Source organism: Dipodomys spectabilis, unplaced genomic scaffold (genome assembly GCF_019054845.1).
Source record: "Dipodomys spectabilis isolate Male_0828 unplaced genomic scaffold, ASM1905484v1 ptg000273l, whole genome shotgun sequence".
Taxonomy (NCBI): domain Eukaryota; kingdom Metazoa; phylum Chordata; class Mammalia; order Rodentia; family Heteromyidae; genus Dipodomys; species Dipodomys spectabilis.
In genome coordinates this window covers 8,074,725-8,100,687 of record NW_024870950.1, presented here as the reverse complement: position 1 = coordinate 8,100,687, position 25,963 = coordinate 8,074,725, and the positions used below count along the sequence as shown (strand labels likewise).

At 46.6% G+C, this 25,963-nt stretch overlaps 4 protein-coding genes across 7 annotated transcripts in view; 2 read left to right on the top strand and 2 right to left on the bottom strand.

The window, feature by feature from the left end:
* Window positions 1–394: 394 nt before the first annotated feature.
* Has3 (hyaluronan synthase 3) lies at window positions 395–11,795 on the top strand. 2 transcript variants are annotated; one of them, XM_042700693.1, is made up of 3 exons: window positions 395–1,030; window positions 3,750–3,851; window positions 11,691–11,795. In XM_042700693.1, the coding sequence occupies exons 1-3, from the start codon at window positions 395–397 to the stop codon at window positions 11,793–11,795; spliced, it is 843 nt and encodes a 280-aa protein (XP_042556627.1). The 2 variants fall into 2 exon arrangements, with proteins under 2 accessions (XP_042556627.1, XP_042556626.1); XM_042700692.1 differs by lacking the exon at window positions 11,691–11,795 and adding an exon at window positions 4,759–5,682.
* A 365-nt stretch (window positions 11,796–12,160) lies between these two features.
* On the bottom strand, window positions 12,161–13,806 carry Derpc (DERPC proline and glycine rich nuclear protein). Its single transcript, XM_042700694.1, has one exon. The coding sequence runs from the start codon at window positions 13,804–13,806 to the stop codon at window positions 12,172–12,174; it is 1,635 nt and encodes a 544-aa protein (XP_042556628.1). The 3' UTR covers window positions 12,161–12,171.
* Window positions 13,803–24,123, bottom strand: Chtf8 (chromosome transmission fidelity factor 8). 2 transcript variants are annotated; one of them, XM_042700695.1, is made up of 4 exons: window positions 24,035–24,123; window positions 14,801–14,858; window positions 14,431–14,548; window positions 13,803–14,027 (listed from the first exon to the last, which is right to left on the bottom strand). In XM_042700695.1, exons 2-4 carry the CDS (start codon window positions 14,821–14,823, stop codon window positions 13,803–13,805), a joined length of 366 nt encoding a protein of 121 aa, XP_042556629.1. In that variant the 5' UTR covers window positions 14,824–14,858; window positions 24,035–24,123. The 2 variants fall into 2 exon arrangements, with proteins under 2 accessions (XP_042556629.1, XP_042556630.1); XM_042700696.1 differs by lacking the exon at window positions 24,035–24,123 and adding an exon at window positions 23,641–23,713.
* Window positions 24,124–24,192: 69 nt separating this feature from the next.
* The window catches only part of Utp4 (UTP4 small subunit processome component), a 32,616-nt gene continuing 30,845 nt past the window's right edge, over window positions 24,193–25,963 (top strand). Inside the window, exons 1-2 of one of the 2 annotated variants that reach the window (XM_042700928.1) lie at window positions 24,193–24,262; window positions 25,222–25,382. In XM_042700928.1, coding sequence (XP_042556862.1) covers window positions 25,224–25,382 — 159 coding nt within the window. In that variant the 5' untranslated portion in view covers window positions 24,193–24,262; window positions 25,222–25,223. Of the gene's footprint in view, window positions 24,263–24,310; window positions 24,331–25,221; window positions 25,383–25,963 lie in introns of those variants that run through there. The other variant, XM_042700929.1, reaches the window with a different exon arrangement.

Here is a 25,963-nt window from a genome sequence, read left to right as displayed (position 1 = left end):
AGATCCCATAGCTTTGGCTTTTGTTCTGTCAGACAATAACAAATGGTGCTGTGTTTTTGTTGTGTTTACATGTCACCCATTCACCCCTCAAACACTCTGAGGTAACAGACGTAATGGATGGTAAGTGCAGAGCTGGGACTCCAACCCCAGCCATTTGACTTCTGAGTTTCCAAAGTCATAGTCGCTCCCCGAGTAAGTGGATGGGCCTTTGGTGTTTGTTTTGGGGGTACTGGGGATTGAATTTGTTAGCTTGCTAGGCAAGTGCTCTACCAGTCAGTAATGATCTTTATTAGCGGGTTATTCTCCCATCCAGGCTAGGCTCTGAGAATGCCCATGCTCACTTTGCCTGCAAATGTCTCCTGTCTGACCCTCTATCCCCTTTCTCTCCCATCAGATGCCGATTCAGCTGACGACAGCATTGCGTGTGGTGGGCACCAGCCTGTTTGCACTGGTGGTGCTGGGTGGCATCCTGGCAGCCTATGTGACAGGCTATCAGTTCATCCACACAGAAAAGCATTACCTGTCCTTTGGCCTATACGGCGCCATCCTGGGCCTGCACCTGCTCATTCAGAGCCTGTTTGCCTTCCTGGAGCACAGGCGCATGCGCAGAGCATGGCGGCCCCTGAAGCTGCCGGGTGCGCGGCGGCGCTCAGTAGCACTCTGCATCGCGGCCTACCAAGAAGACCCAGACTATTTGCGCAAGTGCCTCCGCTCAGCCCAGCGCATCGCCTTCCCCGATCTCAAGGTGGTCATGGTGGTGGATGGCAATCGCCAGGAGGATGCCTACATGCTGGACATTTTCCACGAGGTGCTGGGCGGCACGGAGCAAGCTGGCTTTTTTGTGTGGCGCAGCAACTTCCACGAGGCAGGGGAAGGAGAGACCGAGGCCAGCCTGCAGGAGGGCATGGAGCGTGTGCGTGCAGTGGTATGGGCCAGCACCTTCTCGTGCATCATGCAGAAGTGGGGAGGCAAGCGTGAGGTCATGTACACGGCCTTCAAGGCCCTTGGCGACTCGGTGGACTATATCCAGGTAAGGGTGCTTTCTAGGAGTGTGTGTGCTTGGGGCCATAGCCAGCCAATTAGGGCTTCATGCTGTGCATACCTCCAAAGCTCTGCTGAAGAAGGCCACAAGGCGTAATGGGTCTCTGTCTGAAACAGTGCTGGGATCAAACAGACCCAGGCCAGAAACCTAGTTCTGCCTATCTGAAGCTCTGATTCTGGCCAGACCTCTGAATTGATGTCCCTGATAGTAACAGCAGCAAACTGGTACATGGCGTCCACTTTATACCAGGCACTATTGTAGGCATTGCACATATATTTGCTCCTTTAATTCCCATAATATTCCCAGGGGATACTGTTATTATCTCGGTTAGAAGACGGTGAAACAGAAGCACAGACAAATGTGCTTCATGGTGCTCTACTTGCCAGGTTTAGAGTGAGGATGAGTGTGTCAGTGATCTAGATTCACATTTCAGCAGAACATTCAGGGCTAGAACCCTGAGCAGATCCTGCCTACCTCTGTTCAGAGCAGTCATGGGCACCAGTATGGAAAGGTTGGTAAGGTTGACATAGCTTCAATTTTTCATTAACAACCTAGAGAGAGAACTGAGTTTCAAAACCACACATTTCAGTATTTAAAAACAAAACACCCTCAGGATCCCAGATTCTAGATGAGAATTCTGCACTGCATCTACACAGCCTCTATGTCTTGCTTTCACTTCATAAGTCAATGGAAGAAGAATAGTTGGTTGGTCCAATCGTGTGCCTATCTAGTCTTACTAATGGCATGTTTGCTCTCCTCTATTTAAGCGTTCTGTAGTGTGGCTACCTAACTTGTGTATTTTGTTATTTTTGAAAAGTGGTCATGCAAGAGTTGATACCTTTGTCTTCCCTGTCTTCCTAGGCTTAGAGCCTCTTTAGCCATGTAGGAAGGATGTCCTTAAGCTGTTTAATTCTTTAGTTTACTGGGGTTTAGGAGGTCGTCTTCGGTAAACTAAGGAGAAGCACTAAGCCACTGTGACTATATCATACAGTCCCTTAAAGCACATGACCTCCAAACCTACTCTGCTCCACAGCTCCTTTTCTTGCTTATCTGTGAGTAGGTCTGTAAACAGGCTCTCATCTGAGCCATACTTTCCTCTTTATGGCCCAGAGACCTGGGCCTGGGCTCGAGCCTGTGAAAACTTTATGGATTCCAGCCTGCCTTCCAGCAGCCCTGCTGAAGGTGTGTCTTTTTTTTTTTTTTTTTTGTCGGTTAGGACTTGAACTCTGGGCCTGGGCGCTGTCCCTTAGCTCTTCAGCTCAAGGTGAGCACTCTACTACTTGAGCCACAGCGCCACTTCCAGTTTTCTGGTGGTTTATTGGAGATAAGAGTCATGGACTTTTCTGCCCAGGCTGGTTTTGAACCCCAATCCTCAAATCTCAGCCTCCTGAGTAGCTAGGATTATAGCTATGAGCCCACCTTGAGGGTGTGTCTTTGTGGGAGAGAACCGTGCTCTGGACAGTGGGGAAATAGGCACACAAGGCTTTCTTTCCCAACCCTGCGTAGCTATAAAGACTTCCCTGGAGTCAAGGAGGTATGAGTGAGAGTTTGGCAGAAAGTAGTAGTAGAGCCAGCCTGTAAGCTCGGGGGTTTTGAGAACCTTTCCCAGTTCAGACCAGCATATGCAGATGTTCTGTAGGGAGGAGAGAAGCCACGGGAGACATCTAGGCTGGGCCTGGTTTCCCCTCGGCCTTAGGCTGCTGCTTGTCTATACCAGCCTGTCTCCAACAGGAAGATTGGCAGGGGGTGAGGGAGGAAGCAAGGAAAAAGACAAGAGAAAACAACGGTTGAGGTGTTTAAGGCAGCCTCCTTCCTGCAGGCTATGGGCTCTTACTCAGCAACTTGATTTGGGGGCTGAGGATTGAACCCGGCTCCTTATGTCAGCAACTTCAGTATAAACTTAGGTATCTGCAGACCAGGAGTTGGCTTCACCTGTGGGAATCATGACACAGAGCTCAATCTGGGGATCTGGAAACCAAGCATACCTCTCCGTGATTGTTTTGACCATTTCAGGAACATTTTAGAAAACAGGCAAGGAGTCATCCACCAGGGTATGAGTTCAACTAGTAACTCAGAATAAATCCAGGCAAGAGCAGCTGTTGCCCAAACTGCCCATCTTAGAGACTTGGCGTAAAAGTCTGTATTCAGGAACACAGAATGTCTGGGGGCTACGTTTATGATCTCAAGGAGGGGGATTGTGGGTAAGACCAATCTTCACTGCTGGGGTTGCAGGTTGTCTAAGAGGCCAGAGGCTGAAATGTGGATGCCATTAATCTATGACTACCTACATGTGTACTGCTCATTAAGTAGCTTTTGGCAGGAGTCCTTTTTCAGTCTTCTGAAAAATGTCTGTTGGCCCTGGCCCACTGTAGGTGTCATCTGATTCCCAAGACTCTTTCCCCTTTCTGCCCAAGGGCCCTGGAGAAAGATCTTGAGGCCATCTCTGGAGCCAATTTGGCAACAATGTGTCCAGGGCTAATAACCATTTCCCCTCTTCCCAGGTTCAGCACCTACAGTCTCCTGGGTTTCTCTCCTCAGCTTAGTGGCTGCCGAGCTGGGGATTAGAACTCATATTTCCTTACTCTGCTTCCCCATTCCTCTTCTATTTGACATAGATCTTTCTGCTGGCAGTGAATCATGGGAGAGAGGCGGTCACAGGGAGGGAAGGTGTTACGGTCAAAATGGCTGATGATGCACTCCCCTGCAGGTGTGTGACTCTGACACTGTGCTGGACCCAGCCTGCACCATTGAGATGCTTCGAGTTCTGGAGGAGGATCCTCAAGTAGGGGGAGTCGGGGGAGATGTCCAAGTAAGTCACCAGAGATTTCTGGGAAGGGGGCTGGACTGTTTGGGGAGGGTCTCCTCTAACAATTTCCATCAAGATCAAAGGGTTGACCGTGTTTGCTCCCCAACTTCCCTATTCTTTTCAACATTGGGAGGAGGAATGACACTGAACAGTTACAGAGAGGCTGTAGATAAGGAAAGACATAGGATTTGGAGCCCACAGATCCCAGAGGGAACTTCTTTTCTGAGTGGAGGTGTAGCAGGTAGCCACCTCATATTATGGCTTTGAAAAGCCCTTGCTCTTAGGCAACTTGGGCTGAAGAATGCCAGGTAGTCTAGAGCAGACAGGGCCAGATCTCCTTCCAGAGGGTACTATAGGTGATATGCCACTTTTTTTTTTTTTGTCGGTCATGGGGCTTGAACTCTGGGCCTCGGTTCTTCAGCTTAAGATAAGCACTCTACCACTTGAGCCACAGCACCACTTCTGGTTTTCTGGTGATTAATTGGAGATAAAGTCTCACAGGCTTTCCTGCCCCTGCTAGCTGTGAACCTCAATCCTTAGATCTCAGCCTCCTGAGTAGCTAGGATTACCAGCACCTGGCATCATATGCCACTTCTTAGAAGCTTGCCAAATGCCAGAACAAGAGAGTGGTATTTTGCTTTCCAGGCTCTTCTCTGTCACCCCAATTCTGTCCTGCAATAGTGATGGCTTTGGCTGCTTGAACAGGACAATCAGGGTAGATATCTCAGTGGGGAGCTAGTGCCGGGGGGAGTAGAGATGGCTTCCTCCCCCGAGCATTGTTCCAAGGAGGCAATAATGGATGGCAGGAATTTGAGTAACCAGAACAGGCCTCATGGTCTCTTGGTGTCTTGTCTCCTCTGGGGCTTAGATCCCTCAGAAGAGGAAGCCCAAAGCATCTGTTCCCTTACAGATCCTCAACAAGTATGATTCGTGGATATCCTTCCTGAGCAGTGTGCGGTACTGGATGGCCTTCAACGTGGAACGGGCCTGCCAGTCCTATTTTGGCTGTGTGCAGTGCATTAGCGGGCCCCTGGGCATGTACCGCAACAGCCTCCTCCAGCAGTTCCTGGAGGACTGGTACCATCAGAAGTTCCTAGGCAGCAAGTGCAGTTTTGGGGATGACCGGCACCTTACCAACCGAGTCCTGAGCCTTGGCTACCGGACTAAGTATACAGCGCGCTCCAAGTGTCTCACAGAGACCCCTACTAAGTACCTCCGATGGCTCAACCAGCAGACCCGCTGGAGTAAGTCTTACTTCCGGGAGTGGCTCTACAACTCTCTGTGGTTCCATAAACACCACCTCTGGATGACCTATGAGTCCGTGGTCACAGGTTTCTTTCCCTTCTTCCTCATTGCCACAGTCATACAGCTTTTCTATCGTGGCCGCATCTGGAACATTCTCCTCTTCCTGCTGACGGTGCAGCTGGTGGGCATCATCAAGGCTACCTATGCCTGTTTCCTTCGAGGTAATGCAGAGATGATCTTCATGTCCCTGTATTCCCTTCTCTATATGTCCAGTCTCCTGCCAGCCAAGATCTTTGCCATTGCTACCATCAACAAGTCTGGCTGGGGCACTTCTGGCCGAAAAACCATTGTAGTGAACTTCATTGGCCTTATCCCTGTGTCCATCTGGGTGGCGGTTCTTCTGGGGGGGCTGGCCTACACAGCTTATTGCCAGGACCTATTCAGTGAGACTGAGCTAGCCTTCCTTGTCTCTGGGGCCATCTTGTATGGCTGCTACTGGGTGGCCCTCCTGATGTTGTATCTGGCTATTATTGCACGGCGATGTGGGAAGAAGCCAGAACAGTATAGCTTAGCTTTTGCTGAGGTGTGAGATAGCCCCCAAGCAGAGTGGGAAACGTGCAATGGGTCAGGGAGGGGAGGGGAATGGAAATGATGGGGGGAGGGATGAGGGAGTGCTGTGTTTTAGTTTAATGGTCTAAAGGACAAATCTGAAAGGCAAAGAATGGTGACTACAGTATGGCCTGGGCAGCTCTGCTCAGAGAATGCAACACTGATTCTACAGGCTGAGGGCAGAGGGGGATTTTGTCAATCTTGAGGCTGCTCATCTCTCTGCCCTTGCAGTGGACTCTGAGAAAGATGCTCCTTCCTCCCCCTGGGATGTAGAGGGAACTCGGGAGTATGCTGAGCTAAGCAATAAATCCCACCCTGTGACAACTTCTGAAAATGAAGCAATGACAGCTGTGGGAAGGTTATCCTACTAACCCATCTGAACACAAAGAGAAGTGGCAGGTGAATTTCCATGGAGAGATCTGGGTTATCTTGTATCCCCAACCTCCCTAATCCTCATGTAGGCTTCAATGCATTAAGATTGTGCCTGAAATACAAGGCCCGGAAGCTTGATCTTTGGGCATCAGACTACAGGGTCTATTAATGGTGCTTTCTGTGATGTACCACAACTCAACGTCCCAGGATGAGTGAAATCAGCAAGTCAGCACTGAATACTGCTGTATTTACTGTAGTAAAAAGGCAGGTTTGCCAGGAAGAACAAAGAAATTGAGAGAGTGCTAAAGACCATGGAGAACATGGAAGCTTACAGCTGAATATGTCCCAAATGGAAACTGCTCAGACATCTAAATGGATTCTAAGCTTGTCTGTGACGTTCGCTGGACAGATAAAATGTTATAGTCATCTCTCACCAGGAAGATCAAATCCCAATGTATTCAGATGGGAAGGAAGCAAAGACTTGTGGATTTTAACTTGTATACTCCTGGATTCCTCTCAGATTTAGCTCATCAAAGGCTAGATAGCCTATCCTCCTCACTTTGCTTTCTTGAAAGGCACTTTTTTTTTTTTTTTTTTTTTTTTTGAGGATGGTAGATAAAATGGCAGTCAGAGTTCTTACAGGACCCTGTGAAATAGTCAGGCCAGGTCTGTGAACATACAGGAAGAATATTCAGAGCCTTTGAGGACATTGGTCACCATCTTAGAACCGGTAGACGCCTTGGCAGTTGGTTAACTACATGTGATTTTATTACTGTCATCGACAATCATCTCCAATGGAAAGCTTTTCAGCAATGCCAAAGTGAGCCCTCAACTCCATGTTGGTCATCTTTGAGACTGTCCATTTTCAGTGGCCTCTTCAGAGAACGCTTACAACTAGGTTGTGGATAGTCATTACTGCATTTACTCGCTTCTGTCCAGAAGCCAAACTCGGAGATGGAGTTGGTTCTAATCCTAAGGTTCTTATTTCTCTCTTATATCCCTCAGGGCTGATTTTCCTCTGCTGCTGTTGGGGAGTGATTGGAAACCATTTTCTAGTGATTTGCAATCCAGACTGTACTTGGCTTTGGGATTTGAAACCTGGGGTCCTCACTGAGCCTCTGAGTGTTGCTCACTCTCCTTCCAAATGGCCTTTCTCAGAGGGTCCACCTAACCCCCTGAGAACCAGAACTAAGGTGGAGTGTGTGGAAACGTGCACAGGTGCTCCCTATAAAGGAAGGAGGTGTGCTCTGAACTGGATGGGCAAACCCTGGTGCTTCCCTTCATTTCCCAAGAATTCAAGGGTTTTTCCAGGTGCAGCAACGCTACATAGACCTCGTTTCTAGTAAAACTGCTAGCGGATGTCAAACCCAACCCATGATGGCTGGGAAACAGCAAGCATTTGCTAAAGACAAGTTGTTCCAGGCTCTGTGTTTTCTGCTGGCCAAGAAGTAAGCTATTTTGAGCATTACAATGGAGGAAATCCAGTCAGCCAGCTGCAGAGCTCAGACTTCACTAAGGGCTGTTTTACTTCAGTTTTACTTGAAGGTTAATGCAGGATGATGGACTCTGGGTGGACAACTGACTGTTCTACCATCAGCCGTGACTTGTACTGTTGTCATCAACTTTCCTCAGATCAAAAAAGGAAAAAAGACAGGTAGTAAGTTCACAACGTTTGACCTCGACTGGTTTTTCTAAGTTATTTTGTACAATTTTCAGCAGCAAAACCAAACTGGGTCTTCAGCTTTATCCCTGTTTCTTGCAAGGGAAGAGGCTTTGTACAATTAATTGGACTCATTTTGGTTTTTAAGAATTTTAATCTCTTTTGTATTTCTATAATAACCTGTAAGCATATTTATTTTCACTTTTTTTTTTTTTCTAAATGAGGGAACTGTATTTAACATGAAAGTTGGGGAAGCAGCCTCACTCAGTGGTGTTTGCATTCATGCTCTTGCTGATGACAATTCAGTCTTCTATGGTCTATGGAGCAAAGTCAGTATCCAGGAGCTTGTCACTGGAGTTCATCTTCAGAAGCACCTGTTTGTCCAGTTTCTTCACTCTGTGTTTTGCCAGAGCCCTTCCCATGGAAGCATGGCACAAGTGCTGGAAAGCTTGCCTGGGGCGGGAGTTTTGGTTTTCTTTTTTTTAAACCTGTTTTCATCCACATACTTTATCTTAACATGAGGTTTGTAGATATCTTTCTTGAAGTCCTAGTGAAGTCACAATATTCCTCCTGCCATCTGTACTTTTATGTGACCATCTTGCCCCTGATACAGTATGTGGCTGAGAGTGGGCCTCGTGGGGGCTTTACTCAACCAACTTTCTGCACTGTGATTTCCAGCCAGCCCTTTACTGACACCTTGGGAGCAGGGCTGTAGCCAGTCTTTTTGTTGTTGTTGTTGGTAGGTCATGGGGTTTGAACTCAGGGCCTGCACATTGTACCTGAGCTTTTCTGCTTACAGGTAGGGCTCTACTACTTTGAGTCATAGCTCCACTTCTTGGTTTTTTGGGTGGTTAATTAGAGGTAAGAGTTTCACACTTTCCTTCCCCAGGCTGACTTTGAATCTGGATTCTCAGATCTCAGCCTCTTGAGGAGCTAGGATTACTGGTGTGAGCCACCAGTTCCCGGCATGACCAGCCTTTGATTCAAAAGAGGCTCCGTGTTCAAGATGGTGGTAGAGGAGGGAGAGAAGTCATCTAGACTGACCATGTTCCAGTTAGATTCTTCCAGTCCCTTTCAGAGCCCCTTTGGCTGGGTGTTCCTCCTCTTCCTCCTTGTTGCCAGCTAGCTTGTAGGTGGAGACTTCCCTCAAGATGTGGCAGAACTCAGAGGTGGTGTCTAACACAATGGCCCTCTCTTGATTAGGTCCTCCTAATCTCATTGGAGAGGCTCCCACTTCTTCATGCTTATCTAGCACCTTCTGGATGTTTATACCTACTCTACCAGCTTCATGTGCTGCCTGCCTGCACCTTTTCTCCAGCTGCTTCTACAGCTCAAGCTGTCTATCCTGTCTTTGCTAATGTCCATGTTCTTCACACAGGAGTTATCAGATGAGGTGGGGGCCCAGATACAGGTTCCTTCTTAGCCTCCAGGACTCTCCCCTCTTTGTTTTGGCACTTGGCATGGACCCTGCTCAGTAGTCTGTAACCAAATCCTCATCTTGAATTTGATCTTCCAGAAGCACTAAGCCATCCACCTTGAAATTTTAACATCAGGGCGTTGTTCAGAGTTGTCATTGCAAAAGTCAGGTAATGAGTACATTGGACAATGTCACCCCTTCCTTTGCTCCTGTTTCTCCCATCTCTCTGTCTACAAGTTGTGTAGTTCATTTTTCCTCCACTTGTGTTTTCTTCTCTTGGTCTTTCTATAGTTCACCATGTCTTTGGATGTGAAATACTCAGAAGTAAGCCATGGCCTTACCGAGCTCAAGGACTGAGCCTGCTACTGTAGCTTAGCTGGAATCTCTTCTGCCTCACATTACTGCAGGACTCAACCCCTTCATTGCATTCATCTTCTCAAACTTTTGGTTTAGCAGAAACTTTTCCCTGGCAGCTGCCCACTTTAGAGTTCCTTTGGTGCAAGAACAAAGCATTGAAATGAGTAGCATGGAAGGCTCTTGGGGCCTTTTTTTTTTTTTCTTTGGTTGGTTGTGGGGCTTGAACTCTGGCCTGGGCGCTGTCCCTCAGCCTTTCAGCTCAAGACGAATTCCCTACCACTTGAGCCATAGCACTACTTCCAGCTTTTTCTGCTTATGTGGGGCTGAGGAATCAAACCCAGGGCCTCATGCATGCAAGGCAAGCGCTCTACCACTGAGCCACCTTCCCAGCCCTTGCCCACTTCTATCTTGACAACATATAACTCCAAGGGTTTTTCAGCTCCTACTTTGCTGAGAGTCTACCTGATGCTGAGTGCCTGAACATTTCCTGTGCTAGTCTTGAAGCTAGCATTGGCTTCAGAGCATTGTGCCCTCAAGTCACCAGCTCAGAGTGCTGGGCCACCTGTTGGCTCTCTCCAAACACCTTTGGCTCTGTTCCATCCTTTTACTGTTTGCGCCGCTCTGGTCCTTGTGCTTATATAGTCCTGGCTGCCTTTCTTATCTTTCCTTGGTGCTTTGTTGGCAACCTCATGGTGCTAAGTCAGCCTGGAGCCTGTCACCCAAACGCAAACCCTTCTAGGTCACAAGGCAGCTGTTCTCCTTGTTGCTGGCAACCAAGAGCAGCTGCTTTGGTCCTTTGCTGCTTCTCTAAGCCTGTTTTTGTGTTGTTGTTTTAACTTTTCAGGTCAAAAATTTTATACTGCACTCACGTATTTGTCAAAATAAAGATTGTTATATAATGCTGGTGTGCTAGCTTTCCATTGCTGTTACAAAATACCTGTCTATAAGGAGGAAAGACTTATGCTGGCAGTTTCAACTTTCAATCCATGGTCATTTGGTTGGTTTCCAGGCACACGGTGAGGCAGTGTCATGAAGGGGAACATGTGATGGAGAAAAGCTACTCACCTAGTAGCCACAGGGAATGACAGAGATCAAGAGGGGAAGCTGGGGACAAAGCCCATGGACAAGGCCATGCCCTCAATGAAAACAAAGCCCCACCTCTGTAAGACTACCACTTCCCAATGAGCCTAGTAAGCTATGGAGCTACTGCTGGTGCTACCTGTCCACAGATGAGGTTAGAAAAACCCACTTTTCCCACCTGTTAGCTGCGCTGGGGACAGACCCTTCAGCACATGATCCCAAATTCTGAGTTGGTATCTCTAAGTGACTTCTACTTTGTCCTTGGTAAAGCCGGCTATTTGTTATGGACTCAAAGAATGGATATAGAAAATTTAATTAGTGGATCTCAAAAGTAGGATTAAGGCTGAGAATGTTGTTTAGTGGTAGAGTGCTTGCTTAGTGTGCACGAAACCCCAGGTTAAATTCCTCAGTACCATACGAACAGAAAAAAAACTGAAGTGGCACTGTGGCTCAAGTGCTAGAGTATTAGCCTTGAGCAAAAGGAGCTCAAGGACAGTGCCCAGGCCGAGTTCAAGCCCCAGGGCTGGCAAAAAAGAAGAAAAAAAAAAGTAGGATTAAGTTGCCACAGCTGCTCTGACCCATAATGGCTTAATTTTTATTATAGAGGTGAGGCAAGGTTGGTAGTGCAGTAACTGGCAAGTGAGTGTGACCAAAGGCTAAAACCAAAGCTTGCTCCTTCCTAAGTGCAAGCATTTGACAGGTAATGCAGGTCTGTGGCCAAACTATGAAAAGCAGAGTAAACTTCTCTCTCCCTATAAAGTATTTAACAAATAGAAGGACAGCAGCAGCCCTCACATCCCATTTATTAAAGAAACAGTAAGAAAAGATACAATGCAGGAAAAACACCAACCACCCTTCACATCAGGCTGAACAAAGCACAGTGATTTCGCCCCTTGATCCCCCTCCCCCCTCCCCGCCCTCACTAGTTTAAATTTTGAGGTTCTTTGATTGGGAGTACCAGTGGAAAGGGAGCTGGATAAGCAGAAGAGCCTTAAATCTGGCCCCTGGAAATCTCAGAAGGGGCCACTGGCAGAGTCAGTGAAGCCGAAGTTTATTTGGTGGGTCTGTGAAGTGGTTGTTCACCTTGCCATCTGTATTCAAGTCCCCAGGGAAACATCTGGCAGTAGAAGATGACCAGGTCCGAGCTGCCCAGGTCAGAGCTATTAAAGCATGGTCTGTTACCAATGCACCATCTCTAGAGCAGTAAGCGGAGTCTTCAGTGGGGAGTAGAGAATTACACACGAATTGGGATCTACAAGCCAATGTATCCCTGAGGAAAAGTCCACAAGAACAACTCAAGAAGCAAGTAAGAAACAAGGGGCAGAAAGCTGTGGCACAAAAACACTGCAGGCTTCTAGAAGGCTGCAAATCGTTTCTCTTGAGGCCAGGATCATCCCCACCTGTCATAGTCCATGTCCACAGATAACATTTCACTTTCAGCCAAGAAAAAAAGCAGAGAAAAAAGATGGCTCATTTGAACTTGAGCCCCAGCTATGTTCTTCAGACAGTAGCTCAATATCTACCCTTTTACTGCCAAGAACCAGAGCTTGGAAAACACGGTGGTTCTAGTGGGAAAGTGGTGTTTAAGGGGGTAACATTCCGTTTGGGTACATTGTAGCCATTGGACCCCCTGGTCTGGGGAAAGCAGCTGGGTTTGTGCCAGGTAGGCCCCCCATTCTAGGAAATGGAACCAAACTCTTGCCTGCAGGGCCATTCATCCTTGGAAAGGAAGCTGGGTTTAGACCCAGGGTTCCAGTTGGCCTTGCAAAAGGAGCTGTGTTGATACCTGCAGGGCCTGCTGAAGAGCCTAGGTGCCCAGCTGACCTGGGGAAAGGAACCTGGCCAGGACCTAATGGGCCAGCAGACCTTGGGAAGGCAGCTGGACTTGGACCCTGTAGGCCAGTGGCCCTTGGAAAGTTGGCTGGGTTGGGGCCCAGTGGCCCAGAAGCTCTTGGGAAAATTGCTGGGCTTGAACCCTGGAGGCCAGCAGACCTTGGGAAGTTACCTGGGTTTGAAGCCATTGTGCCAGAAGACTGAGAAAAGGCAGTAGGGTTCAATCCTCCTGAACCTGTCCCCCGTGGAAAGGGATTGTTATTCACCCCCATGGGACCACCTGGTCTTGAGAAGTGAGCTGAATTAGGGCCTATGGGGCCAGAAGCCCTCGACATGGGAGATGGATTTGGCCCTGGTAGGCCAATCCCTCGAGAACTAGGACCTGTGTTCGGGCCTATGGGGCCAGGTATTCTTGCCATAGAGGATGGGTTTGTACCCATGTTTCCAGAAGCCTGCGAGAAAGCAGCTGAATTTGTTCCCAAAAGACCTGCTGCTCTTAGAATAGGGGCAAGATCTAGGCCTTGAGGTCCAGCCATTCGTAAGTTAAGATTAGAGCCTGTGCCCAAGAGGCCACCAGCTCTGGTGTCTAAATTTGGGCCAGGGCCCAGGCCACTGGCCCTAGGGTTGGGCCCAAGACCTGAACCCAAGCCACTTGCTCGCGGGTTTGGCCCAAGGCCTGGGCCTGGAAACATACCTGACCTAGGGGCAGAGTTTGGGCCTAAAAAGCCTGATCTCAGATTGGTATTTGGTCCAGGGCCCAAGCCAACTGGCCTCGGATTGGGAGGACCATTCCCAGAAGACAAGATTCCGGCTCTCAGGTTGGGTCCGGGTCCGGGTCCAGGTCCAGGTCCAGATCCAGGGCCCATAGGGCCACCTCTGGGATCAGGACTGACACCCAGGAGACCACCTGCCCTCGGATTAGACATAGGACTGGGTCCTGGGAGACCTCCTAACCTGGGGTTAGACATAGGCCCCGGGCCCGGAAAAGCCCCTGTTCTAGGGTTTAGAGCTTGTCCTGGTCCAGAACCCAAAAGACCACCTGGTCTTGGGAAAGAAACTGCGCCTGTGCCAGTAGGATTCATCCCTCTTGGAAAAGAAGTCATGCTTGGGTCACGAGCACCAGTGGGAAAAGGTGCTGAGTTTGAAGCCAAGGACCCTGATGAAGTTGGAAAAGGAGATGGGTTCCTTGGGAATGGGGCCAGATTCCCACCAAGAGAACTGGCTGCCATAAGGAAAGGATCCGAGTTCACACCTAGCGAGTGGCCCGTATTCAGAACAGGACCCCCCTGCGGTCCCAGGGATCCGTCAAACCGTCCTCGAGGTGGCAGTGGAGCACGAGTCCAAGGAGTAGGCCGCTCTCTAGGGAAAATCCGGGGTTCTTTCATACTTTCTTGGGGACGTTGGTGATAATAGGCTTAGGACGAGTTTTGAAAAGGATCTTGTTTTTGATGAGCGCTGTCACCAGGTACTGGGTGCCAGTCGCGTGGCGAGGTTCACTACAATCTTGCTCCCCAGAAGCTTGTTTGACAAGGACTGCAAAAGGTTTCTCCAGGTGGATGATTTTCCCATACAGGATATGGTGCCCCACGATCAGCACAGGGACTCCCTTGGGCAAAACAAGAAGATGCCTGAGGTTTAAGGACGCCAAGGCCATTTCACTCAAGTGCCTTTTAAAGCTGCTCTCGGCAGGCTGCTGGCACCTTCACTCTCTGGTCTGGTGATATACCATTGTTAAGCAGTCACACTGGACAACCCACCCTTTCACATTTCTTTCTTTCTTTCTTAGCCCCAACTCAGAAAATTTACACTTCCATTAAGGTGACCTTTCCAGAGTCCCAAAGCTAAACTTTCCTGCTTCTGGCTGAGGGAGAGCAAGCAGATAGCTCTGCAGATTAGCTAGACCTTGAATAACAAACCTGAGGACAGTCCTCACTCTGGGTCCTGGGAGTACCACCTTGGTGTAGCTTGCTTTCCTGAGGCATTACGCAGGGAAAGAAAAGCCCCCTCACCTCAGTGGTGTAATGTAGGTCTCCCAGGAGGTTTCCAGCTAATCCAGTGCTGTAGCGAGCCTCGATCTCCCCCTGTAGCTCCATCAGCACCCATTCTGCCAGGCCTCCAGCCCCCGCACTGCAAGCAAAGGGCTGGCGGTTACAATATTTTTGAGGGGTGAAGGATGAGTAGTGTCCTACACCACCTTTGAAGGCCCAAATAAACCCTTTGTTGAGCATAAGCTCTTGGGAAAACTGAGCAGTGCTAAGCACTTAACTAGAGATCCCAATGCCAATATTTATGCAGCTAAGGACCCTGATTTTCCTAGAAAAATGTAAAACCTAATTGCCCTAATGGTTCAAGCTAAATAAAATTTCAAAATGTACTCACCTGGAAATAACAATTTGCACCATGAGCTTTCCTTCTTTAAAAAGCAACTGAGAATAAACTACAAAAAGAAAAAAAGGAAAACTATTTAGCCATCAGTAACAGTTAATAACAAAATAACAGTGAATACCACTTGTGTGGTAGGCACTTGGTAAATACTTAGACATGTTATTACTCTCTTCCCCTTAATGGTGCCATAGCTAAGTTTTCTTTTTAAACTGATTCTGCACATGCTAGATGCAGTTCAGTGATATATGTACTAATTTAAAGAGACAGAATAGAAACCAAGACAAACATTGCAAGGACTTCTCTTGATCACTAAACTAATGTGTCTTTCTCAAGGTTATTCTGTCTCGTACTCTGTTTATCTTCAAATCACAATGTGATTTTCCCCTCAATGATATAAATTTCATGTCTACCACTTGATTATCTTGTTTTTAGGTTCAAAGGGCCTCTCGTTAAAAATAAAGCCAAGAGAACTGAAAAGTTCTCACAACTATAGAGAACTGGTAAGCTGACTTCTGATGTTGACTCAATAAATACTGCAAACCACCTTTCATTTGGATATGAAAAAATGTTCCAATGAACATAGATGACTTTTCTTTTGTATAACAGCACCACCTGGTGGTAAATTGCATTACTCTAAAAATTGTTTTAAAAATTTTTGCCTAAGGACAAGTGGCTTCACTTGCATTTGTGTTATTGTGAGAAGGAGATTCAGAGGGGAATGAGGAGGTAGGGGACTAAAACTATAGCTTCTGGCTAGGTCTTTCAAATGTAGGTACAGCTCTAGTGGAAGGCTATTAACTATACTGTAGAAAGTTAACAGGTTTTAGAACTATATTTAAACTTTGCACCTAACAACACCTAAGATTCTTAACAGTATGTGTTTTTCTTTCCTTTTCAGGGTCTCCTTCCTTCCTTCCTTCTTTCCTCAGGGATTTGTTATACAGCCCAGGTTGATCTTGAACTCATGATCCTCTTCCACCTAACAAGTGCTGGGCTTATAAATGTGTACCACCTTGTCTTGCCAAACAAGTTTCTTTACTGGTATGTTAATCTTCATTTTGGATCATCAGGGAAAAATACTGCCTTATAGAATGGAAGAACTGTCATTCTCAGAGTGCCAGGCACACTGGGAACATGAAATTGGTCAATACATTGTAGTTCTGTTTTGAATTTTTAATATGGTCCGGATGCTGTGCACTTATAAAAGTGGTATTCATTCATTATGAAAATTATACTTATCCTTATTTTCATTAGCTGAGGCTAATGAAGCATACACCAACTACTCATATGGGGCACACACACACACAGCTAGTGTGCACTAGAGCCAAGATAGGAACATCTTTCTATTCAGACTTATTATCCAATGTTGCCTTCCCAAATGGTAAGACCAAGTGTCAAGGAGAATGAAAAGGAGGGCTGGGAAGGTGGCTCAGTGGTAGAGCGCTTGCCTTGCATGCCTGAGGCCCTGGGTTTGATTCCTCAGCACCACATAAAGAAAAAAGCACTGTGACTCAAGTGGTAGAGCGTTAGCCTTGAGCTGAAAAGCTGAGGGACAGCGCCCAGGCCCAGAGGTCAGGCCCCAGGACCAGACCCCAGAAAAAGAAAAAAAAAAAAAGAGAATGGAAAGGAATGAAGTCATTTGGCAGTAAATACGCATATTCAAGTGCTGCTCAGAATGACAAAAGGGAACTAAACAAGCCAGACCTTCTGTAGCAGCACCCAACAAAGGACAATACATCAAAGAAGGCCAGAATATGATTTAACAGAACCTGGACACCTTTAAAATCCTTTTTTCAAGTTCTTTTTCTTTTGAGACAAGGTCTACCTAGGCTGGCCTGAAACTCCTCCTCCTCCCCTCAGTCTTTCTGAAACTCCTCCCCTTCCCTCTCCTCTGCCTTTCTACTGCTCAGATTTCTGGATAACAATTCAAAATTAAAAGATTTCAGTTCAGGTTCTATACTATAGAGATGAAATTCTATTGTGTAATCACATAAAAATCACTTAAAAATTCTGGGGCTATCATCTAAATTAGGACTCAATTATGACTTATAACACATGCAAAACTATTTTAAAGACTAAGTTCTAAGCTTGGTGTTGGTAGCTCACACATGTAAGCCTATAAACTTGGGAGGTTGAGGTCTGAGAACTGTGGTTCAAACCCAGCCCAGGCAGAAAAGTCTTTTAGACACTTATCTCCAATAAACTGCTCAGAAAAAGGCTGAAGTGGTGCTGTGGCTCAAGTGGGAGAGCATTAGTCTTGAACAAAAGAAGCTCAGGGTTACTGCTAGGCCCTGAGGTCAGTCCCAAGATCAACACACAGAAAAAAATTTCAAAAGGCAAGATAAGCATTGCCTTTAACTATAACTTAAGTACAATTTAGATACAAATTAAAGGGCCCAGTAAGGCAACTTGAGAAGGGATTCTTGTAAAGAAACATTATTTTTATGTAATTTTTTTGGGGGGTCCAGTCGTGGGGCCTGAACTCTGGGCCTGGGCACTGTCCCTCAGCTCTTCAGTTCAAGGCTAGCGCTCTACCACTTGAGCCACAGCGCCACTTCCAGCTTCTTTCTTTTTGCTTATGTGGTGCTGAGGAATCGAGCCCGGGGCCTTGTGCATGCAAGGCAAGCATTCTACCATTGAGCCACCTTTCCAGCCCATGTAATTTATTTTTGTGCTGGTCCTAGGGCTTGAACTCAGGGCCTAGACGTTGACGTTGTCCTTGAGCCTTTTTTTTTTTTTTTTTTTGCTGAGGACTGGTGCTTTACCACTTGAACACAGTGCCACCTGTGGCTTTTTCTGAGTAGTTTATTAGAGATAAAGGGTCTTCCAGACTTTCCTGCCCAGGTTTGACTTCAAACTTCAATACTCAAATCTCAAGCCTCCTAAGTAGCTAGGATTGCAGGCATGAGCCACCAGCACCCAGTTGCAAAGAGGCTTTTAATGACTGATGACCCAGTTCATTTTCCTTGACGGGTGTTAAGTTATAGTAAAAGGTGTTTTAAGAAGTAAGAAGGTGTTTACATAGGTTAAGGTATTCTAGGATGCTCAGAAAAAGATAAAACCAAAATCAATATTGGGCTGGGAAGGTGGCTCAGTAGTAGAGTGCTTGCCTTGCATGCATGTATGAGGCCTTGGGTCCCATTCTTCAGCACCACATAAGCAGAAAAAGCCAGAAGTGGCGCTGTGGCTCAAGTAGTAGAGTGCTAGCCTTGAGCTAAAGAGCTGAGGGACAGTGCCCAGGCTCAGAGCTCAGGCCTCACGACTGACAAAACAAAACAAAATCAATCTTTTTACATGCTTTGGCCACAGGTTTGAGAAAGAAATGTGTGGACTGTTTGGAAGTGGATGCAGAAATTTTCAGTGCATTCTCTTGTTAAAATAGGAATTTGAACAATAGCCTAAGTACATAGAAGCATCGGCATACCAATCCCTGGGGCTTCAATGAGCACATACGCTGCTTATTGATACTAGCTGGCATCTAGCAATGCCCTTGAAAATTATTAATTTCGTGGTTTATAGTCTCATCATTCTGTTGTGGCACCCCATCAGTAAAAACTTGTCTCTATAGGAATGCTTCCAAGTGAACACACAAATGAAGGGCTCAAGCTACATATGTGTAAATTTGTGTACACAAGGGTGTATTTAACAATAAGAAACATGAAGAACATCTCTTTGGTGACAAGCAGGATGTCAATGTGCAGTTACAAGTATAAAAACATGCATTGTAATTCATCCACCCGCAAAAGGAAGCAGAAAATAAAAACAAAAAAGAGGTGAAGCATAATATAGGTGAGTATTCCTAATCTAAAAGTTTGAAATACTACAAAATCTGCAATTTGTCCTAAAACCTGAGAAACTCCAAAACTTGAGACACTTTTTGTCATAGTATTGTAAGGAATATTTAACCTGTAACAAATCAAATCCTGCGATTAACAACAAATGAAAAAGACAGTACAATGAAAGTTCCCTAGGTGACAGGTTTTCCAAGTCTTCATTCACTCCTGACTGCAATAACACTTTTAAAAAGACAACTGAACAAAAAAGAAAAAAAAGAAAGACAACTGAAACAATCTCTAGTTGTTTTGTCTAAGATTTTGCTTGTTTAGAAACTGCAGCTTGTACATTTTGAAGCACAACTTAAGAATGGCCTATAGCCAGTCGCCAGTGGCTCACACCTGTAATCCTAGCTCAGGAGGCTCAGATCTGAGGATCGTGGTTCAAAGCTAGCCCAGGCAGGAAAGTCTGTGAGACTTTAATCACCAGTAAACCACTAGAAAACCGGAAGTGGTGCTGTGGCTCAAGCAGTAGAGCCCTCGCCTTGAGCTGCAGAGCTGAGGGACAGCGCCCAGGCCAAGTTCAAGCCCCACGACCGACAAAAAAAAAAAAAGAATGGCCTATATATCAAATCATGAAAGGAGTTCAAGGAAAGCCTCTCCAAGGCCAGTTCAATCCCAAATTTGGCTATACCCAACTAACCCATCTCTGTTTACAAACAAGTCCAGGTTGACAGTGTAACTGTAGAACGGGAGAAACTTCTGTGATGTAGCTTTTCAAAAGGATTGTTCAAATTCATTATATTTCAAAATGGTATCAGTCTTATAGGTCACAACTAAAGTGCAGTCCTGGAAGGATAAAGATGTAGGAAAAATTAAGCTCTTAGCCCTGCAATAAATTATGTCCTCTACCCCCAATCTCCTAAGGCAGGGAGAAAAGGATTCATCTCTGTTTTTCTGGACTAAAAAACTAATAGCTAATTCTGCATTAACCAGATGACTTTACTTCTGTAAGGGAAACTTAAAAAACAAACATACTTCATACATTTTAGTTTAACTCCCAATAACATTTAAAACACTGCCCCCACCTCCTTTTTTTTTGGTCCTGGGCCTTCAACTTTGGTTAGGGAGCTGTCCTTAGGCTGCTTTTGCTCAAGGCTAGACTCTACCACTTGAGCCACAGCACTATTTCTGGCTTTTTTTTGTGATTTATCGGAGATAAGAATCTGAAGGACTTTCCTGCCCAGGCTGGCTTAGAATCACAATCCTCAGATAATCAGCCTCCTGAGTAGTTAGGATTACAGGAGTTAGCCACTGGCACCCAGCCCACATCCTCTTTTTGGCTTCAATTCATGCCAGGTTAGGGTGGAGACATGTAAAGTTTTTGTTGTTGTTGTTTTGTCGGTCGTGGGGCTTGAACTCTGGACCTGAGCGCTGCCCCTCAGCTTTTCAGCTCAAGGCTAACACTCTACCACTTGAGCTACAGCGCCACTTCTCATTTTCGAGTGGTTTAATAGAGTTTCACGGACTTTCTTGCCCAGGCTGGCTTTGAACCACGATCCTCAGATATCAGCCTCTTGAGTAGCTAGGATTACAGGTATGAGCCACTGTCGCCCAGCAAGGCAAGACTTTTTTTGGTGTCAGTCATGAGGCTTGAACTCATGGCCTGGGCACTGTCCTTTTCTACTCAAGGCTAGCATTCAACCAACTGAGCCACAGTTCCCACTTCCAAGTTTTTTAGGGATTAATTGGGGATAAGAGTCACAAACTTTCCTGCATGGGTTGACTTTGAATCTTGATCCTAAGATCTCAGCCTTGTTATAGGAATTGAGACACTGGTGCCAGTCTCAAGACCATTTTTTTTTTGGTCAGTCGTGGGACTTGAACTCTGGGCCTGGGTGCTGTCCCTCAGCTCTTCAGCTCAAGGCTAGCGCTTTACCACTTGAACTACAGCACCACTTCTGGCTTTTTTTTCTGCTTATGTGGTGCTGAGGAATGAAGCCAGGGCCTCAAGCACTCTAGCCACATTCCCGGCCCCAAGACCATATTTTTTTTTTTTTTTTAAGGAAAGTAAGCAAATAGACTTCAAAGAATCAAATCTAAACCTACAATGGGAACTGTAACCAAAATCCAGACTGAGCTGGATATGCCTTGTCATTTAGCTTCTAGATCTACAGTAACTATTAAAATATCATAAAGAATTCAACAAATTGAAGTACCACCCCACTGACTTAAGCAGTCCAGGCAGAGGATTATCAGTACAAAAAAGGAGCTCCACTTCTCAAGACAGCTAATAGGAAAAGAGGCTTCAAGAAGACAAAGACTGGTCACAGAGCTAGTAAGTAGTACAACCATTTGTGGACCCCAATCACCCTAAAATAAGTCTCCCTTGTAGTCTTTCTCTCAGCCCTGTTTCATATTGTACTTTTATATGAGATTCTACTGCTTTACAGTTAGCCTAGCTCTTTTTTTTGCCTGTCATGGGGCCTGAACTCTGGGTCTGGGCACTGTCCCTCAGCTCTTCAGCTCAAGGCTAGCGCTCTACCACTGGAGTCACAGCACCACTTTCGGCTTTTCTTGTTTATGTGGTGCTGAAGAATCGAACCCAGGGCCTCATGCTTGCAAGGCATGCACTCTACTGCTGAGCTACCTTCCCAGCCCCTAGCCTAGCTCTTATCTTACTTACAAATAAGTAATCACGTAACTTGCAACCAAAGTAGCTAGCATCTGAGATAGACAATCAAAAAGAAGCTTTTCATTTTATTCAATCCAGGATATTTCTTTTCTTTCTTGAAAAACATCCAGAAATTAACTCAATGCTACATTCAGCATTCAAAACTTTACCCCAAACCTCTGCTCCTTAGGACTAAGAAAAAAAGCAGAGAATGGAAACATTTTTTTGCCATTGGTTGGTTCATTTTAACTTTTGACAAAATTCAGTTCTCACTCTGTGCTCTCTGGATTGAGCTTGCTATTAATAAAAAAAAACCAGACTTATCAATGATTCTTATAATGGTAACGTATCAAAATAAAATGTGGCAGAAGTACAAGATATAGTCACCTTTTAAAGACTATTAAAGGGTTTTGACTCAAAGATTTAAGCTATCTACAAATGAGTAAATTTTTTTAGAGCTAAATGTTTTATCAATTTTTATTAGAACATTTCTCATCGGTTTTTTTCTCTTTTCTTATATTGGGGCTTGAACCCAGGGCCTTATGCCTTACTAGGCCTGTGATCTACCATTATTTTTCTTTCGGGCATCCAACTTTAGTTTGCTAATCCTTGATTTAAACTTTACTTTTAAAATCGAGATATTACTCTTTAACCATTATAAAGTGTAAAAAAAATTTATGTTCAAAAACTTAATACATTTTAAACATTGAAAACATGACACAAATTCATTTGCAAATTGCCAGGCCAACAGCATTTATTGAGCTTTTGTTTGGTCCCAGGGTCTATATTTGTTTAGGGATGAGTCTCACTTATCCGATCAACCTGAGTTCTATGCCACCATCTATCTTGTTGACTGTGGTTAATTTAACCTAGGTTAAATTATCAACAACTTGGACATAAAAATGCCTATTTAAAAAATGTGGTAATGAATGTAGAGCTTTTAGCACACTGATGAACTCAAGGTAATCTCTAGGGTCAAACTATTGATTCCCAAAGGATCTGGCATTTTCATAATACATGTCTAGTAGCAGCGTATCACACTACTAGGCTATAATTGTTTTAATAATGGACACCATGGACTAAAACATTTTATAAAAGCAGTAGGCAGATTAAAGTTAGGTTTATATAACTGAAGAGCAATCCAACACTATAGTCAGGGTTCACTAAACTGCCTCAGGGACTAAGCTCTGGAAGGTCTTTTCTTTGCTGGAGACTTTTTATCTATGTGCCTTTCCACCAAATGAAAAACTGATTTACAACTCAATACAGATTACTTTTATTGTAAGTGTTACTGTTGTTTTTGTGATTGAAGGGGATGGCCTTAGTTTCCAAGGGGACCTTGTCTCTTGGCAGGTTTATGTTACTAAGTCTAAAATCCTATTTTTAAATGAGACACTTGCTGCCCTACAAAAAGGGGCTATGGAGGAAAGGTAGAATGAATGCTTCCAAACGTTTCTTTAGTGAAGACTGTGTTCAAAAACGTGTGTAGATACTATGCATACACGTGGTACTTTCCCATAACACTTTACGATCCCCATGTTGGAGGGAATCAATTACTGGTATTTGTAGACAACGAGTAGAAAAGATGGCTTCAGTCGTCTGAGTTACTCCAGTTTTCTCCATCTTCTGCTACTCTGCAACCCCATCTCAACCTTTCCTCCTCCTCCTGCCAAGGTACCTTTCTCTCCCCAGCCAGCTACCTTTTTAGTCCTATTGAGATATCCCTCCATGCTGGATTCTCCTCCCTTTTATTCCATCTTCCCCCAGCCCCCCACTCCATCTGGAGCTACAAACATTTCCTATCCCTAGCCCCGCCCACCTTCTGGAACTCAGTCGCTTCCCTCCCCTTTTCTCCACTCCCCCCGCCCCAAACTACCCCCGGACTTGCTGGAATCCTTTGCCAAGAGGTTTAACCTCAACCTACCCCCCCCCCACCCCGCCGCCATTCTTTAACCTTACTCTCCTCCACACACTCCACCAGAGCAGTCATCAAGATCGTTCACACCCCCCCAAAAAAGATTCCTCTATTAAATCATCTTCCTCAACCATTCACATTATCCAAACTCTTCCCAGTCCCGAAGTACTTCGCTCCAGGACCCCACCCCACTCACCGCCCCCCGCCCCGACTCTCTCCATCCACGACCGAATCACTCTCCAACCACCTTCCAAACCATCTCTCCCAGTGGTCTCCCAACCCCCACGATTCCAAATCCCCCCCCCCCGGAACAAACCTCACCGTCCTATTACTGCCACCCCTACCCCACCCCACGCCACCCCACCCCCACCAGGTCTGCCTTTTCTCTCTCTTCCCGCTACTTTCTGGGTGCCAGTTCCCCTCCTCTCCCCCCCCCCCAAGCCTCCCGAACTAGATCCCTTCCCGCACATACCTCGAGGATCCGGCCCGCGCCGCCCCTTCTGCGTCCTCCGCCCGCGCTCGGCCACCCTTTCCGCTCTTCTCCCGCTCCGCCCCGCTCGCTCCCTTCCTTCCCTCCGCCTTCCGCCTCCCACACCCCGCCGCCCCTCCCCGATTTCCCGGTCCTCCCACGGTGGGGGGGCTGTGGCTCCCCCCGACACACTCACCTCTGCGCGGCACGGCGCGCCCCTCCCCCTCCCGCCCCTCCCCCGCCCCTCGGGCTCGCCATTCTTCTCCCGGAGCCTCGCGCCCCGCCCGGCCCCAGCTTCCTAGCTCCCCACCCCGCTCCCTCGCGCCTTCGCCCCCCGACATTCCCGACTCGAGCCTCGTTCCCCGAAGCCTCCCGTTCCCCCCTCCCGCGGCCTAACCTGCAATGGCGGCCGCCGAGCGCGGCGCCGCGCGGCCAACGGGCGACAACCGAACCTCCCGCCGCCGTCGCCGCCGCCGCGAGCACTGCCTGCGCACTTCCGGCCTCGCGCCGCGAGCACTTCCGGGGCAGAGCTTGAGCGAGCGAACGCTAGCGCGCGCGCGCGCGCGCACGTGGGGCCGGGGCGGAGAGAAGCGAGGTCCCGGGGCTGACGGACGCGGGGCCGGCGGTGAGTTGGGGAAAGGACGTGGAAAGTCGCTGTGAGAAGCGAGTGTGATGGGGCGCGGCCGGGCCAAGGTCCGAACCCCGAGACCGAGTGTTCCGCGGGAGAGGGAAGGGGTGGCCGAGACCTCACGCGCTCTGTAGTGCTCGCGGGGCCGGGGCGGGCGCGCCTGCTCTCCCGAGGGGTCCTAACTTTGAAGGCGGCCGCGGGCGGAGCCAGCCCCCTCCGGTCTCGACCCGCGTCCGAGTTGCCTCGTAGGTTCTAGACCCGGTTCTAGATCAACTCCTGTGGCTCCCTGTTTGAAGAGCCCCGGCCATCCCTTACCCCCTCAGCCCCCCGCCACTGCCTCAGGTCGAGTGTGTACTTTGCACACGTTAGCGTTCAGTAGAGTCAGGGAGAGTTGCTTACTAACATGCAGATTTGGGTTTATTTGTACGGGTCCTGGGGCTGGAATTCAGGAACTGGGCGCTCTCCCTTCGTTTTTCGTTTTTTGTTTTTTTTTTTTCTCTCTCTGGACTGACATTTTATCACTGGAGCCGAGGTTCAATTCCGGCTTTTTTGCTGGTTGATTGGAGAAAAGAGGCTCTTGGACTTTTCTGCCTCGAACGGGTTTCAAACCGTGATCTTAGCCTCCTTAGTAGTTAGGATTACAGGTGTGAGCCACAGGTACACAGCGAGAATGCAGATTTTAAAATAACTTCTGATCTAAGAGGCTGGAATCCTGGAGCTATAGAGTGAGGTTTGGTGGTAGTGGTGATGGGGTGCTTTGTTGTTTCTGAAGTATCCTTATGCAAGATGTCTTAATGTTCCTGGAGATCGGTAGATTCTTGTGTGGGGCATGAAAGCATCACCAATTAGATAATTAAGAATTAGAATGTTCTATCCAGAACATTGATGATAATAAACTGATTACCTGTGATGCAGTCCAGTTCTCCTTTAACAACAATTCTTTTTGTCCCCTCTAGGAATGGGTGAATTTAAGGTCCATCGAGTTCGTTTCTTTAATTATGTTCCACCTGGGATCCGCTGTGTAGCTTACAATAACAAATCAAACAGATTGGCTGTTTCACGAACAGATGGCACTGTGGAAATTTATAACTTGTCAGCAAACTACTTTCAGGAGAAAGTAAGTCGTTTAGGAGCCTGATTTGGTGATTCTAATGTTAACTTTCTTAAATTCAAGTTTGTGACAATTTGTACATCTATTAGAAAAGATCAGCAGGGGAACTTCCCTAGCAAATATGAGATCTCTGGTCTGACAGAGCAACTCAGAATTTTGATCTGTGTAATGTTTCTTAGAAAGATCCTATCTAGGAATTGTAGCACTTTTATTACTTGTTCTTTGGAAATTGAGGGTTAATAGATCTTTTGCCATCTACAAAAATGGAAATTGTTGAGAACATTGTAACTTTAGTAACATGAGCCTTGGGTCCCCAATAGTGACATGTCTCTTAATAATACCTTTTAAGAAATACATTGTTGGTTTTATATTTTGGTATTCAGAGGTGTATTTGACAAACCTCAATAGTATATAGCCTTGCTTCTAGGCTAGGGTCCTGTTAAAGTCCTGCAGTTTGCAGGACTGGAAGCTGCCCTGCATCAATGAGCAAGTGGTGAGTGAATGTAAAGGCCTATGACATTACATTGTATGTTGTAAACTTACACTAATGTTATATGTTGTAGACTTTATAAACATCTGTATACATG